Source organism: Nannobrachium achirus (assembly GCF_963921795.1).
Source record: "Nannobrachium achirus genome assembly, chromosome: 1".
Lineage (NCBI taxonomy): Eukaryota > Metazoa > Chordata > Actinopteri > Myctophiformes > Myctophidae > Nannobrachium > Nannobrachium achirus.
This window is the reverse complement of record NC_137810.1, coordinates 20,689,426-20,704,765: the sequence shown is the minus strand read 5'-3', so window position 1 is coordinate 20,704,765 and position 15,340 is coordinate 20,689,426. Positions and strand designations below refer to the sequence as shown.

General features: G+C 41.4%; 1 protein-coding gene across 1 annotated transcript in view; it reads left to right on the top strand.

The window, feature by feature from the left end:
* The window catches only part of LOC308292007 (carboxyl-terminal PDZ ligand of neuronal nitric oxide synthase protein-like), a 236,139-nt gene that overhangs the window by 184,342 nt on the left and 36,457 nt on the right, over positions 1-15,340 (top strand). Inside the window, exons 9-10 of the mRNA XM_080734199.1 lie at positions 11,936-12,101; positions 14,697-14,867. Coding sequence (XP_080590325.1) covers positions 11,936-12,101; positions 14,697-14,867 — 337 coding nt within the window. The remainder of the gene's footprint in view (positions 1-11,935; positions 12,102-14,696; positions 14,868-15,340) is intronic.

Sequence of the window (15,340 nt, the reverse complement as noted above, 5' to 3'; positions counted from 1 at the left end):
CCTTATAAAAGAAAATCACACCCGTGTGAAGTGGAGCTGTGTGTGTGTGTGTGTGTGTGTGTGTGTGTGTGTGTGTGTGTGTGTGTGTGTGTGTGTGTGTGTGTGTGTGTGTGTGTGTGTGTGTGTGTGTGTGTGTGTGTGTGTGTGTGTGTGTGTGTGTGTGTGTGTGTGTGGATCATGTGTACCGATTTGTGACATTTGAAGAAAATATGTAGGAAAAGGAGCAAAAAGTGTGTTTTGGAGAAAATTCAAGATGGCGGAAAATCTATCATGGCGCAAATGGGCGTGGCCTATATGGGGAGATGCGTCATGACCCAAGGAATCCAGGGAAAAAATATTTTTAATTTTCCGACCTACGGTTCAAGAGTTACAGGCCAAAACGTAAAGTGGGGTGTTATGGCGCCACCATGCGGCCAAATGACACAATTATTTTTTATTTAATCCTTGAAATCATTATGAACCTCCTCTCCAAGTCTTGAAACTCTAGCCCCTATGGTTTGCGAGAGACAAATAATTGAATGTGAGTTTTTGCGATTCCCATTATAAGTCAATGGGGAAAATTAATTCACTAATAAATTAATATCAATTAAACTATAGAACCTTTCTCTTAGAAAAGTAATAGCCCACGATTCCCGAGTAAGCCGTTCGATTTGACATATGGCGCGAGTGTGTGGTGGCAAAACTGTGGGACTAGTGGCGTGCCGAAGTTTAGGAAGTTCAGGCTACATACAGACACACACACACACAGACAGACAGACACACCCACACGGCCACGTATAGGGAGCCTGTGCTTCACACAGCTCCAAAAAGGGCTTCATAATATGTATTCGACTGTATCCATTAGCAAGTATTCAACTATCTCTCTCTCTCTCTCTACTGTATCGCTGGATCCCTTTGGGTCGCTGACTTTAATGTTTAAATTTAAAGTATCCCACAGGGATATTACAGATGACACACACAAACGTATTTGTTTATCTTTGTGGGTTTTATTATTCTTTATTATTCTTTATTATTCTTTATTAGGATCCCCATTAGCTTCCACAAGTGGTCGCTAGTCTTCCTGGGGTCCACACAATAATTCATACAGTAAAAACAGACAATAGTAAAAATGTTGCTATCTAAAATAGACACAAATCGAGTTAATAGCAAAAACAGTGACATCTCTCTGCATAAAAAACAGAGAACAATAACCAATAATCACAAATGTGTTTACACGAAATACATAAATAAAAATAAGGTACAAAAGTAGAGAACACAAACATCTATGAAGGACTCGTCAATTTATGTTTGAGTAACCTTTTAAAAGAAAATCTGCTTCTGGTATGTCTTAAATCTATAGGGAGCATATTCCAAGCTGAAAAAGCTTTGTGAAGAACAGTTCTCAGCATACTATTCTGGTTGTGACTTGGCACAACCAGATGACCTGAGCTCACTTGACGGGTATAATGTTCATGACAGAAACCTGAAAATAATATCTGTTCATGAAAGAAGTGTGGTGTGTTGTTCCACATAGCATTATGCATGAACATCAAAAGGCTATATTTTAATTTCACCTCTACGGTTAACCATGATAATTGCTTATGCATCTCACATACATTGGTACGGAAAGAACAATTTAGAACCAATCAAGCTGCTCTATTCTGAGCGATTTGAAGTTTCTTCATGTGTTTCTCAGCAGCATTAGACCAAATAACAGGGCAATAGTCCAGGTGTGATAAAACAAGTGACCGAACAACTTCACTCATGACAGAAGATGGAACATAAGCTGAGCATTTTCTAGAAACTGCAATGCCCCTACCCATCTTTGCAACAATATGATCAATCTGATCAGACCAAGATAATAAATCATCTTTCACTTACTGTAGGGGGTGATTCTTAATGTATCACCCCTTGTCAAAGGACATGCTTACAGATATTTATGAGGAAGAGTGAGTTTAATGAAATACCGGTTAGCACTTGAGACAGACTAAATTAAGTCTTACAGAATCTGGTGCTTAATCCATATTGACACGGTGCGCGCATGCTCTCTCTCCTTCTTTCTCTCTGTTTCTCTCTCTCTCCCTCTTCCTTCTTGCATTCATATTGAGTCATATATGACTTACCTGATAGTGCTAGCCCTCCTCACTCTTTATTGTGTGTGTGTGTGTGTGTGTGTGTGTGTGTGTGTGTGTGTGTGTGTGTGTGTGTGTGTGTGTGTGTGTGTGTGTGTGTGTGTGTGTGTGTGTGTGTGTGTGTGTGTGTGTGTGTGTGTGTGTGTGTGTGTGTGTGTGGGGGGTCAGTGTGAAAGTCTGTAAGGCAGTCAGTGACTACTGGTAAAGGCCTTTTATTCAGACAAAAGCTTCAAGTACTCAAATGGTCGGTCTGTCCTTCCTTCTATCTGTCTGTCCGTCTGTCCTTCCTTCATTCCTTCATCCTTACCTTAAATGTGCATTACAAACAGCATAGTATATGCTGAATAAGACCGTATAAGTAGTCTCATACTGTGTGGTGATAAGGAAACAACTTATATGGAGAAAAAAAAGTATAATCTTGTCCATGGATATTGTTTGTCATACTATTTCAAAATAACGTTGGTCAATGGTCTTTCACCAAGAAGGTCAGCCAACTTGTCCTTGGGTCAGTTTCATACAAATGAAAAAGAAAAGGGGATGAGAAGCTAATCCCTAATCAGCAGTGAAGCAGAATGTAAGGGGTCATAACGAACTCTCCACAAATATAGCATTTTGCTGTGTCGTGCATATTAACTGTGATGATAAGCGCCATAGAAACCCATCAATCCAGCCTGGCAAATTGCCGATCTCTTACAATACCGAAACGTCCCAGACAATGTATCAAGCCACTTCTGAGTTAATGGGTGATTTTCTGCACTACAGTCTCTCTGTATGTAGGCCATGCCATGGAATCACTGTGTGAATGTCCCTTTTTTTTTTATGAAGTCAGAAGTGAAAGTATAGTGGCTGTTTGAAGTGAATCTTTTAAAAATGATGAAGCATTCATATTCTGTCAATGCATAATGAGAATTGGCCTATTTCAGTCTACCAAGCATGTAGTGTATCTCTATATCTTTATTTCACAAGTTGCGTTTCCATAAAGCTTTTTAGAAAATAGGAAGCGAATTGTCAGAAATTCGGAAAAAGAAAAAGCGAATTTTGCCTGTTTCCATCCACTGTTGAAAGGCAATTCTTGGGAGACCTCTGCGTCTGGAAGGTGGCCGATCTGCAAGCTCAGTGCTGTGAGCTTGTAGATCGGCCACTTTTGGCACCCAACATGGTGTGTCGACGAAGTGTCAGCCAGATTTTACTTGGGTGATTTGACGGACGAGGCTTGAACTGCACAGTGCACACAACAGCGCCGTAAAATAAACATCCGATGCAAGGTACAGTAGTAGCGAACACGGCGCCAACAAGTTAGTAGCTCCCTTCAGCTCCCTTCAGCCAAATCGATATCAAGCAAGTTCACTGTATTTTAATTGAAATCCTATTCGCTTAGTGTTTCCATTTCCCTTTTGCGCATTTCGTTTTTTTGATTAAGCCCCCAAATCCACCTCCTCCAAGCGCATGAATGTTTTTGGGAAGTTTATTCGAATTTTGAAGTGTTTCCATAAAAAGATTTATGCGCAAAAACCTTAATCCGCAAAAAACTGCTTTCTCTCTCCCGCTCTCTCTTCCTCCAAATTCTTACACACCAAACCCACCAAAAAAACATGCTACAGCAGAGTGTCTGGACATCCTATGTACAATGTAGATTTTTCATCTGCCCAGAGCAGAAAAAAACAATATTCACGCACACAAGAGGAGCATCCGTGCGTGGCCAGTGAGAACAGCTGCATTCATTAACATGGAGCGGAAGAAAAGCAGCGTCTTTACACTTGGACGCTGCATGGTTTTTGAGAGGTGGTACACCGTCTCCTTAGTGTGAACGTGTGTGTTACTATGCGTGCGTGTATGTAGCCTGAGCATGAGCTGCAATACCGCTGGTGACCAAGTGGCGCTGTTGTGTCTCACACACGCACACACACACGCACACGCATGCCTGCGTGCACACACGCACTCACCACCGCTCACTTTAACTGAAGTGGTGTCATTTTCAAGATGGTGTCCAAGATGGACAAAAAACGACTTTTACCCTCTAGTATTACTATCTTTTGTTTCACATCCTATGTTGTTGGGGCATAGGAATCCACTGCACTGGTCCAAATTAGAGATATACAATTACATAATTGTGAGATCCAATATTTTGTGTGTGACTCTAAAACCCACTAAAAGGGTCACCCGTTTCAAGTTGCCTAACTATAACCATGTATTAATAGTTACCATCTATTTTTTATATATACGGTACATGTGTGTGTGTATGTATATTTGTGTGTGTAAAACTCAAAGCTTCGTGATATCCTCAAAAACAACTAAACAACTAAAGTAATCCAAATTACTTTCAGCAATTCAGAAGGTGGTGGCAGAGAATATTGGCAGTTGATAGATGGTATTGCTTGCATTATTAAAACAGTTGTGGATAGCTATATGGATCAAATTTAGCTTTGAAAATAAATGTTCTTGCTGTTTGAACCAATCCCTCTGCCCCCCTCACCCTACCCACCCCACAGATACTTCATAGTGCTCACAACATGAGCATTGTGTGCAATGATTAAAATATATATAAAAAAAATATATATAATAATAATAATAATGGAAATTATGTTCCGTGAAGTCCCAGCAGACAATCAAAGGCATAAATCCCCCCTGACACTGTTGAGGCATTTATAAAGCATTTTGTAATTCTGTTTTTCAAGCAGCAGATTCATCCCCTGTATTGTCATGATTTCTTGACGCTCATTTGATTAAAATGGGTGTCCTGAAACAAAACAACTTGAAAATGTTGTTGTTTTGAATACCAACAACAACCTAGACTAATCCCTGCACCTGAATGCAGGGATTGAATACAGTGGAGAACAAAGGCTTTCAGTGGTTTCCCAATAAGTAATTTTAGCATTTGTCATGTCTACAGTACAGTAGTCTCGCGTATCCAGACAGCTATTCCACAATCTCCGAATGTCCTATAGTCTGGAACTACACCTCCCAAAATCAGAGTAATGGAAGCTGGCATTTCCGTTCATGAAAATACTGTATATTTTTTGTATTTCCATTTCTGCTAAGCAGCAAGTTATAAATGCTTAAATGGATACATTTACGCGACTGTAAAAGTAACTAAACGGAAGTGGGGAAGACTTCACTTCCGATTTATCACTAACTCATGATCAGAGCGTTCTCCAGACTGTATGATGAAAACATTTGAAGATTGTTGTAGGCAACAGTCTAGCCACGCGAGACTAACAGTACAGTAACTAACTGTATAATTAATTTGCTGTAACTGAATGTTTTTTTACATTGGATGACTTGGGGTGTGTTCGGAAATGCACACCGGTTGTGTACTCAGTTTAGTGAGTGCAGTGGGCGGTGACGTTGTAGAGTGCACTCTGTGTGGCTTATTTACGAATGACCAGTTAAGGGGCAGCGGTGCGCTTTTTCAGTCTGAACAGAACTGAATTTAATTCATAACATTGGCCTACCTGCTGTTAGTTTACACGTTGATGCGTGTGTAACAATAAAGCCCAAAGGACCAATCAAGCCGCAAATGGTGCATTTTGTTATCATTTCCTACACCATTGTCCCGCTGAGAAGCGCTTTTTCTTTTAATGTTTTTTTTTTCTTTTTTTCTTTTTTTTAACATCATCATACAGTACATAAGTATGGGTTTGGTCTGTCTTGAACATCACCAGGGTCGAGTAGACAGTCAAGGACAACCAAAAAATAGGGAGATGCAAAATAATTCAAAATAGTTTGATGTTATCTATCATTTTTTTCTTCTGTCCCCTTTTTTTTCTTCTCATCATCTCATCTTATCTGTTGGACCAGACCCGATTTATTCTAAATTAATGTAGTGCACAAATGTATCATAAAAGAAAAAAGCAACAACAACCTCAGACAAGTCGCACAGAAATCGATTTAAATTTCACCTTGTGGTTGTAGCTCTCTTTAGTCAGATGTAGACAACGCTGTGACTGAGGCTGCAGATTCAGCATTTCCAGAGCAGGTTATGTCTGGCCTAACTTATCATTCTTTCTCCATCGCTGCTGCCTGATGTTATTAACCTTCCGAGGGAGGGACGGACGGGTGTCTCAAATTAGCATCCACTATAAGCACAATGACACTTGCATTGGATAGCTGTTGTGACCTTATAGATCTGCAATTTTCTAATTTCACAAAATATTGCCTATTCAGAATAGGGATGTTATAGCAGCTAGCATTAACTCATATGCTGCCATTTAACAATACCTTCGTACTCTTTAACTGCCATTCGTCTCCATAGACTTCCATGTAATTCATAGTGCACGGATCATGCACACCCATGCCTAGATAATGCACCACGTGTGTCCACATTGCTCACAGCTTTCAAACTAAAAAATCCGAATGGAAATCCGTTCAGGCATTCATGAGATAGCAGCCATTATGTTTTACACTGTTGTGAGCTTGGAGGTCTGCTACCTGAGTTGTATGGGGGTTGTATGGGGGTTAAACAAGCAATTTCGCGATCGCTATCATGCCTACTAACGTTTTTGGGGTCCAAAAAAAATTAAAAAAAATAAAATAAAAATTTTTTTTTTTTTTTTTTTTTTTTTTTTTTTTTTTTTTTCACGGGATTCACGGGCGTGGCAGGGTGGGACAACGGGATTTTTAAGGGATTCACGTTTTTGGCAGTTAATGAGTTAATGTGTAGGGTTGCCTGCAGCACACAGAGTCAAGTTCCCACCCTCCATAGATCATGTTTGTGTCTGGCTGACACTCTGAGGGGCTGCACGACTGTAAATTACATGGGCAGTGCCATCATCAGGGTGCCATTCATTACAAATGAGGTGTGCTGCAGCCACTTGGCCCAATTGCAGTCTAGGATCACATCTATTTGCTGCTGCGGGCGGGGATAATGGAAGTAGATCACTCTTTTACTACATTGCAAGTGGCTGGAAGGAGAGTAAGGATGCAGAGGAATGTACAGTGACCTCGAGACTGAAACAGTGAATTGTGACTCCATCCCATGTCTCTACACCCCACTGGTTCTTCATTAGTGTTTGAAGAAATAAGTAGTAACCAAGGTCAGGTCACAAAAAAAGGACATCATTTGTGTGTGTGTGTGTGTGTGTGTGTGTGTGTGTGTGTGTGTGTGTGTGTGTGTGTGTGTGTGTGTGTGTGTGTGTGTGTGTGTGTGTGTGTGTGTGTGTGTGTGTGTGTGTGTGTGTGTGTGTGTGTGTGGGAGTGTGGGACGGAGGGAGAGGGGAAAAGAAGCCAAATAAATGTAAATGAGAGTAGTGAAAAGAAAGTCACCAGCATGTCACATATGCATGTGGTGATTCAGTGCTTCCATTGGATGTAGAACACTTTAATGTAATAAAGAGTGCCCATGAGTTACTGTTGGAGAAGCAGCCATTTTATGCATGTCTGTGTTTATTTTGATCTCTGTCTTCACTGAAACCACCAGCCAATAGCCTCCATGCTACCATGGCAACAGAGTTTTATGAAAGCGGGGGCCCACACTGAGCTGAGATGAGAATCCAGGGACCCTGGGAGTCATTATGCCTCTGAATGGCTTTTTCCTCCATCCACATGATGCAAAGCGCTTTCTATTGGCTCTGAAAACAGCCCACCTTTTTTTCAGTGACCGTACCACACAAAAGTATGTATTTAAAATGGCACAGACTCAAAGACTAGTAATTATTATTGATTTGTCAGCGCTTTTTAGAACAGAGTCACAAAATGCTTCGCAGGCAATAAGACATGAGTAAATTAAAACCTCTGAGATAAATAGTGGATCTATTTGGGTCCGCTTTTAGCCTGGTAAACCATCCCGGTCACGTGAATTCACCTTATCATGTGTCTTCTGCAGAACGGTCTGGCCCCAAACGCTTGGTTCTTTCACTTTTTAGTTTCTGCAAAAAGCCTATAGTGCTTGTGGCCAGACTGGTCTGCAGAAAAGACATGATAATGTGAATTCACACGATCGGAATGGTTTACCAGGCTAGTTAGATTTGATACTCAGAGTTTATTTAACGTAGAAGTTTACTGTCGATCTACAAGCTCACACAATGTATTATGAGCTTGTAGTCTCCTTTCGGGTAGCGACACCATCGTACAATAAATATCTTTCCATCAGACCATTCTTGTTTTAATAGCATTGCAAACAATATTTACTCCAATGTTCAAGGTTCATCTAACTACTGACACATACACAGTGGAACCTTGCAGTTCTTTGAACTACTTTTGTAGCACTCAAATTTAATTGTTATGATTTTCAACCTCAAGGCTGTCTGCTTGTCATGCAGCATATTCTGTGTGGGGGAGATGGTAGGTTGAGCAACTAGCATTTGACTTGGAGAACACTTTGAAGTAAGACTGACAATCTGTGCCCGACACTGCTTTAGAATACTACATCTGCTGCTCACATTTTGCCTGTAATTGTATTTGTATTGAATCTGTGTTTTTATTTCTTAAAGGACAACTTTGTTTTTTTACAACAAGGGTTCATATTTTAGTTTGTAATTTAAAATGTTTTCATTTACTTATTTCTATAGTTTTAGCAATTCTAATGACTTTAATGTCAGTGGTTGGGGGCATGCATGCAAGTGGCTAAATATGTCTTTTTAGACACAAAAAGCCAGGGATTTCTTTATTACTATTTATAGTAACACTACTAGCCCCCACCCTGCCACAATAGGCGATGTAAACGGCATTACTAAGTGGCGGAAGTGCTGCAAGTTACGTCACGCAGTGCAGGTCTGTTTACATCCGCCAGCGAAACAAAATAAATAGATTGTAACTCTTAACTCACTCACTCTATAGTTGTAAGAATCCATGTTTTTGTTTGGATATTGTTTATTGCGAGCGCAACCAAAGGGTCAGGAGAAGTAGAACAGTTTTTTTCACCAGCGGGGAATACACCACACTGAAAAAACAACAACATCCGGTGAAAGATGGCTAACTAGCCCCCATAAGTCACATCTGCCAAGGACAAATTGTGGTGCATTCTGGGAATGGGCTTATTGTGTCTAAAAATACAGATTTAGCCACTTGCACGCATGCACCAACCACTGAAAACGAAGTCATTAAAATCGTTAAAACAATAGAAAGCAGTAAATAAAAACATTTTAACACATCTTTTCTTTTCTCTAATTACAATCTAAAATATGAACCCTTGTTGTAAAAAAACAAAGTTGTCCTTTAAATCCAGTATTTGCGACCGTCAGGGAGCAGTTTACTATGAAAACCTCCACCGTCCGTCCGTCCGTCCGTCCGTCCGTCCGTCCGTCCGTCCGTCACACGTCACACGTGACCATCAACAAACGTCACACCTTTGTTGATGTTTAAATCGAAGAGTCTTGGTCAAATACTTCTGTTGGTTTCTGCACTGATCATTTATACAATTCAGCTGTGTTTGCTCGTGTCATCATGATGAGGTCATAAATCAGCCATGCCCAAATATAGATTTTACGGGTTTACATGCTTACTCAGTTATTCGTTATGTGAAAGTCCTATGACGTCTATGATATCTGACATCATCATACATACATTCCCTTTTATGCCCATAAATGGAGATCCCCTCTGTAGAACCAGCCACTGACATCACTGTAATGTCAGGGGAACCAAATCCCTTTTATGCCCATATATGGAGATCCCTGTGATGCCAGGTGAACCAAATCCCTTTTATGCCCATATATGGAGATATGGAGATCCCCGTGTTGCCAGGGTAACCAAATCCATTTTATGCCCATATATGGAGATCCCTGTGATGCCAGGGGAACCAAATCCATTTTACGCCCATATATGGAGATCCCTTATGTCATCAATATTAAGCCCATATCTGTGAATATCTTTGGGTACCAGATGTCTCCATATATGGTTAAATGGTCCGATATACATCACTGGCCAGAAGACCAAGAAATGGTGCAACCTCGCCCTTTGCTTTTCTCCCTTAGGCATCTTACTGGTAGGTAGTTTAATGAGGAATGCAGTATGGTGGTAGGTAGGTAGTTATGGCCTTTGATGTAAGATTTTCACTTTCTAGGATAACTATATTTGCTATTCCCAGATGATGCCCTTTTAGGGTACCCCTCATGCCCATATATGGAGATCCCCAGGCTTTACTAATTAACATAAGTTTTATGCCCATATATGGAGATCATTGTCCCAATGTCATCAGATATATGGGCATAAATGGACACAGGCAAACTAGATGGGCTGTATGGATATCCAGATGTGTGATGTAAGTGTTTTATTCCAAATGTGGCACCCCACAGACATATTTCCAGAAACAAAATCCCTTTCATGCCCATATATGGAGATTTCTGATGTCATCAATCCCAGGCCCTGTAAAAAACATGGTTGCTATGGTAAACAGTTGGTTGCTAGGGTAAACAGTTGGTTGCTAGGGTAAGAAAACATGGTTGCTATGGTAAACAATTGGTTGCTAGGGTAAACAGTTGGTTGCTAGGGTAAAAAAAACATGGTTGCTGTGGTAAAAAGTTGGTTGCTAGGGTAAACAGTTGGTTGCTAAGGTAAAAAACATGGTTGCTATGGTAAACAGTTGGTTAGTAGGGTAAACCTTCAATGATTTTGACATCTTGTTACTAATCTGTCGGTAGATAATGCCGGTCTTATATAAGGGTCATTTGTGTACGGTGTGATGTCATACTGATGTCAGCAGTGTGACAGTTAGGGAGTCTTACTGGTATCTTTCTATATTGTATTTCTTGAATCAAGAAGTTGTTAGAATTATATGTGGAGCATGTATGGTTGAGGTTAGAGGATCAATTGATGTCCTCAGAAGTATAGCAGTACAAGGATATATGTGTTTGTGAGTGTGTGTGTGTGTGTATGTCATAGTCATAGTGTGATAGGATGTGTGATTGTGAATGAATCCCTGTGTAAGAGGGGAATGAAGGAGTTCTCTGTCTTTCTTCTCGCTCCCTGCCTCCCTTCCAACCATAAATGATTCACAATGTAATATAAGTTTTATGGAGATTCTGGTCTGCTTTAATCTCAAAGGTTACATGAGTTTCATGTCAGCCACTGGAGCCATGGAAAAGAAGCTGTGATAGTACAGTATATGCTGGAATATGGACTTAGGGGGGTGCTTGGCAGCTCGGCTCAGCCAGTTAGTGCACAGAGGGGCATTTTAAAGGGGTAGTCCATCAAATAATTACGTATTTTCTATCAGTTCTACGCACCCCATGAAGCCTTGAATTCGTGGAGATGTTTTAGTGTTTGCCAAATTCTAAAAAGGCGCTTTAATTTGGCTGTTGAAATTCAGGTCTCTATTTGTTTCAACGTGATCATTCTCTCAGGTGTTGTCTGTGTGCATGTTGAGCCTTTTTCAGCCCCAGTAACTGATAATGACCTGTTCTGGCTGCTGGGATGCTGTTAATGGGAGTTTCAATTAAGGCACTTTTTTTAAGCTTTTACCCCCACTGCGGGAATAGCTTTAACCAAACAAGGTAAAGCTTTTCTAGTGTGAGAAAAGCTTCACTGTGCCTTCGGTGAAACCTCTGTGTGAGAAAAGCTCCACCCACACTGCTTCAGGTTTCCTGCAGTCTTATTTGCAGCACTGAGATCTAGTAAGTGCACTGAGATCTAGTATACATTTTGTCCCCTCTGTGTTTAAGTGGATGTCATTGAACTTTGAAGACTGTAGCAGTCTCTGTGCTTTGTTGTGTTGTCAAAATCCTGACCGAAAGATATCAAACTCGTGCCAAGAAATTGTTGAAAGACAGGGACAAACTATGGGAGAATTGATTACCATGTACTGTACCTGTGTCTCTGTTTTGACTTGGTGACACGATCACTATCCCCCCTGTTGCTGCTTCTTCTGACATGTCTTCATCTATCCTTCACAGGTCCAGCTGTTAAAGGACCAGCTGAGTGCGGAGGCTACGGCGCGTCTGGAGGCCCAGGCTCGTGTCCACCAGCTACTGCTTCAGAACAAGGACTTACTGCAGCACATCTCCCTGCTGGTCAAACAGCTCCAGGAGCTGGAGGTCAAGTTAGCCGGACCCAACTCTAGTGAGTGCACATTGATTGATTGAATATTTTATTAGACAAAAATAGAGAACCCTACAAGTATAGTCAATACAATAGAAAATGTAGTACAGTAGAAGTACAGTTAAACACCCTGCCTAAAAGGAACATCCCAAATAAGTCCTTTTACGGTCTTGTTTACGTCAGAAGTTCTTGGTATTCAATTCATGGACATAGCAAATAGCAAGCAAAGAAAACATTCAAATATCATCGCAGTTATAAAAACACTACAGTATATGTACAGAATAGGGGAAACAAGGTAACTCATGCAGACATGTGCAGTGGTAATTATATATGTTCATTTACTTAAGTACTGTACTTTTGATTATTATTACCACATCAGCCCTATATACATTTCGGCCATTTGAAAATAGCCGATCTACAAGCTCACAATGCGTCGCATCGCGAGATGGTAGATCTGCCTTTTTCAAAAGTTTTGTATACATTTGAAAACTTGGGGCGCGCCGGTTCGATTCCCGATCCGGGTGACGTTTGTCGCGTGTCACTACCCAAAGCCCAAAACAAATCTTAAAAAAAAGAAAACTTGTGAAATGGGACATTCTGCATTTCTGTTTTAAAAAACAGAAACACCAGAAGTTTTACTTTTGGTACTTTAAGTACATTTACATACCAATAGTTTTGTATTTTGTACTTTATTCAAGTAAATGTGTTGAATTCCGAAATACTTGTAACAGAGTATTTCTACATATGCAGTATTGATATTTTTACTTAAGTAAGGAATGTGAGTTATTTTTACATTACTGCATGTGCATATACACCAGCATGCATGTGTCAAGCACCCACTGTACATGCATGTAGATGCACACACATGCATGACAGCATGTGTGCACAAAAATAAACATAAATGCATGATGTTCAAGTATAAAATTGTCACTTTGTGTTGTCAGAGGGGCAGAAGGAGTTCTCCACACATTTTAAATCATTTATAATTTATTAAAGGCAAAGGACAAGGCTTTACAGCATGGTGAGGCAGGTAGGCAATCCGATCAAGAAAACAAAAAGGGAGCAAACAAGTTCCAAAATCCAAAAGGTGGTATAAAGGCCAGAACACACAGAATGCAGGTAGAATGGAATCTGAGTTGAACTTCAGAATACAATAAGGCAAAATAGAATATCCAAACAGGCACTATTCATTTTCACAGTCTGTTCCAACAGAAAATAATACAGCGCAAAACAACATAACACAAAGACAATACAAAGTCCCCAGTATACAATTTTGTTGACGTCTTTGTCCTGTTGATAACAGTTTCACACCTTTCTAAGCCTCTTAGTCAACCTTGGCTCTTCTTCTTCATCATCTTCTTCCTCTTCCTATTCAGTAGCTCTAATTGACAAAATAAGAGATATAGAACACTATAGAGTTGCAACTCACTCACTCACTCACTCACTCACTCACTCACTCACTCACTCACTCACTCACTTAATACATTAGTGAGATTGGAAGGGCAGGACATTCACTGGGTGAGTGAGTGAATCACTCAGTCAGTCACCAGTCTGTTTCTCTTTTAAGAGCATTACACAGTATTTTACAGCTTCAGTTGCATTTCATGCCCTCACAGTGTGAGGCTGTCAGTGCCTAGTGGGCTGCTGCTGAGAGCCTCATGCTGGTAATATTATCCTAGTTCAATACTTGGTCCCTGGGAGGCTTTTTACCCTTTCCTTCCTTTGAGCTCACCGTCTGCAGTGATGTTTAACCTTTTTAATTTCAAGGACCCCCAGTTTGATATGCATTAGGCAGCTGGTCCTCATTTATTTTTATTTTTATTTTATTTTCTACACTATAAAATCCAGTTTAACTCTAAGAGTGTACAAATTGGAGAAACAACCCCAGGTGTCCATTTGGTTCCATTTGTACAACCTTAGTCCATTTGGTTCCTACTGTAACTATCAGTCATTTAGCATTCACTCACCAGTAATCCATCTTATTCCTATCACAGTCGGTCTAGTTTTCTGTCCCATGGTAAGACATGTATGCATGGTCCCACCATGTGGCTGTAAAAGTGAACCAGTTGAACCCTAGCATGCCATGAGTTTTGGTGTAGACTAGACGGGGAACGTACGTATCAGACCTAGTATAGAGCCCTAGAAGTGTTACTAAGATTTGTTCATCATGTTCAGTGTAGTGTCTTCTCTTGGGCACTGGATGGAAAATACAAATTGGAGGCGGCAATGTCATTCAAGGGGAAGTTGGCGGGTGAATGACACTACAATTGTATCAAGTTAAAAGCTACAGATTAAGTACTGTATTTTGGGTTTAAGGGGTTAGACTGAATGGATGTGTTCTGCACACCACATTGACACTGAAACAATGTATCTTGTTCCTGTGAGAGCAGTAATGGATCCCCTACAGTACTTAGGTTGTTACTGGGTGAATTCAAATAAAGTGCATGGCTGGTTGAGAGCCTGATGGAATGTCAATGTGTGAAATAAAATTCTATGTCTCCCTGTTGGTTTCCTCTCTACCTCCTTCTTTTGCCCATCCCTCCTGCTCTGTCTCTCCTCCCCACTTTCCCCATCTCTATCTTTCTGTCTCTCTGCCTCTCCCCTTCTCATCTGCAGTGGGGTCCCAGGACAGTCTCTTGGAGATCACGTTCCGTTCCACCGTGCCCCCGGTGCTGTGTGAGCCCACCACTCCCAAGCCCGAGATAGCAACCCTGAACCTCCCCTTCCTGGGTGACGGCACCAGCAACGTCTTCTCCTCGTCCGGCGGGCCGTTGGGAAGCCCTCTAGGTAGGGACCAGTGTCTTCTCAAGCTGGAGTGTTTCCGTTTCCTCCCGGGACCCCCCGGACCACTCCCAGCGCGACCGCCCACGCTGCCGCCTACGCCCCCGCTGAGGGGCGACAGGTCAGAGGGGAAAGGTCAGGGGGTCTCCGAGGGCGAAGCGAAGTCCCCGGCTGACGCCAGCGTCAAGTTTCCGGGCATCCTGGACTTTGCCAGGTTCCGCGAGTCGGGGATCGCCTCGGAATATGAGTCCAATACGGACGATAGCGATGACAGGGAGGATGAGGAAGAGGAGGAGGACAGGGATGACGAGGGGGGGCAGGGAATGGAGATCTATGGCTGGGGGACGGATGAGGAGACACTGAGACTGCTCAATGTCCTCAACAGCCGGGGTCCCCCCAACTGCTTGGGGGATGAGATAGCAGTGTAACACTTTAGCCCGTTCCCCAAAACCATTCTAGCTCTAGGATTTGACACCGTA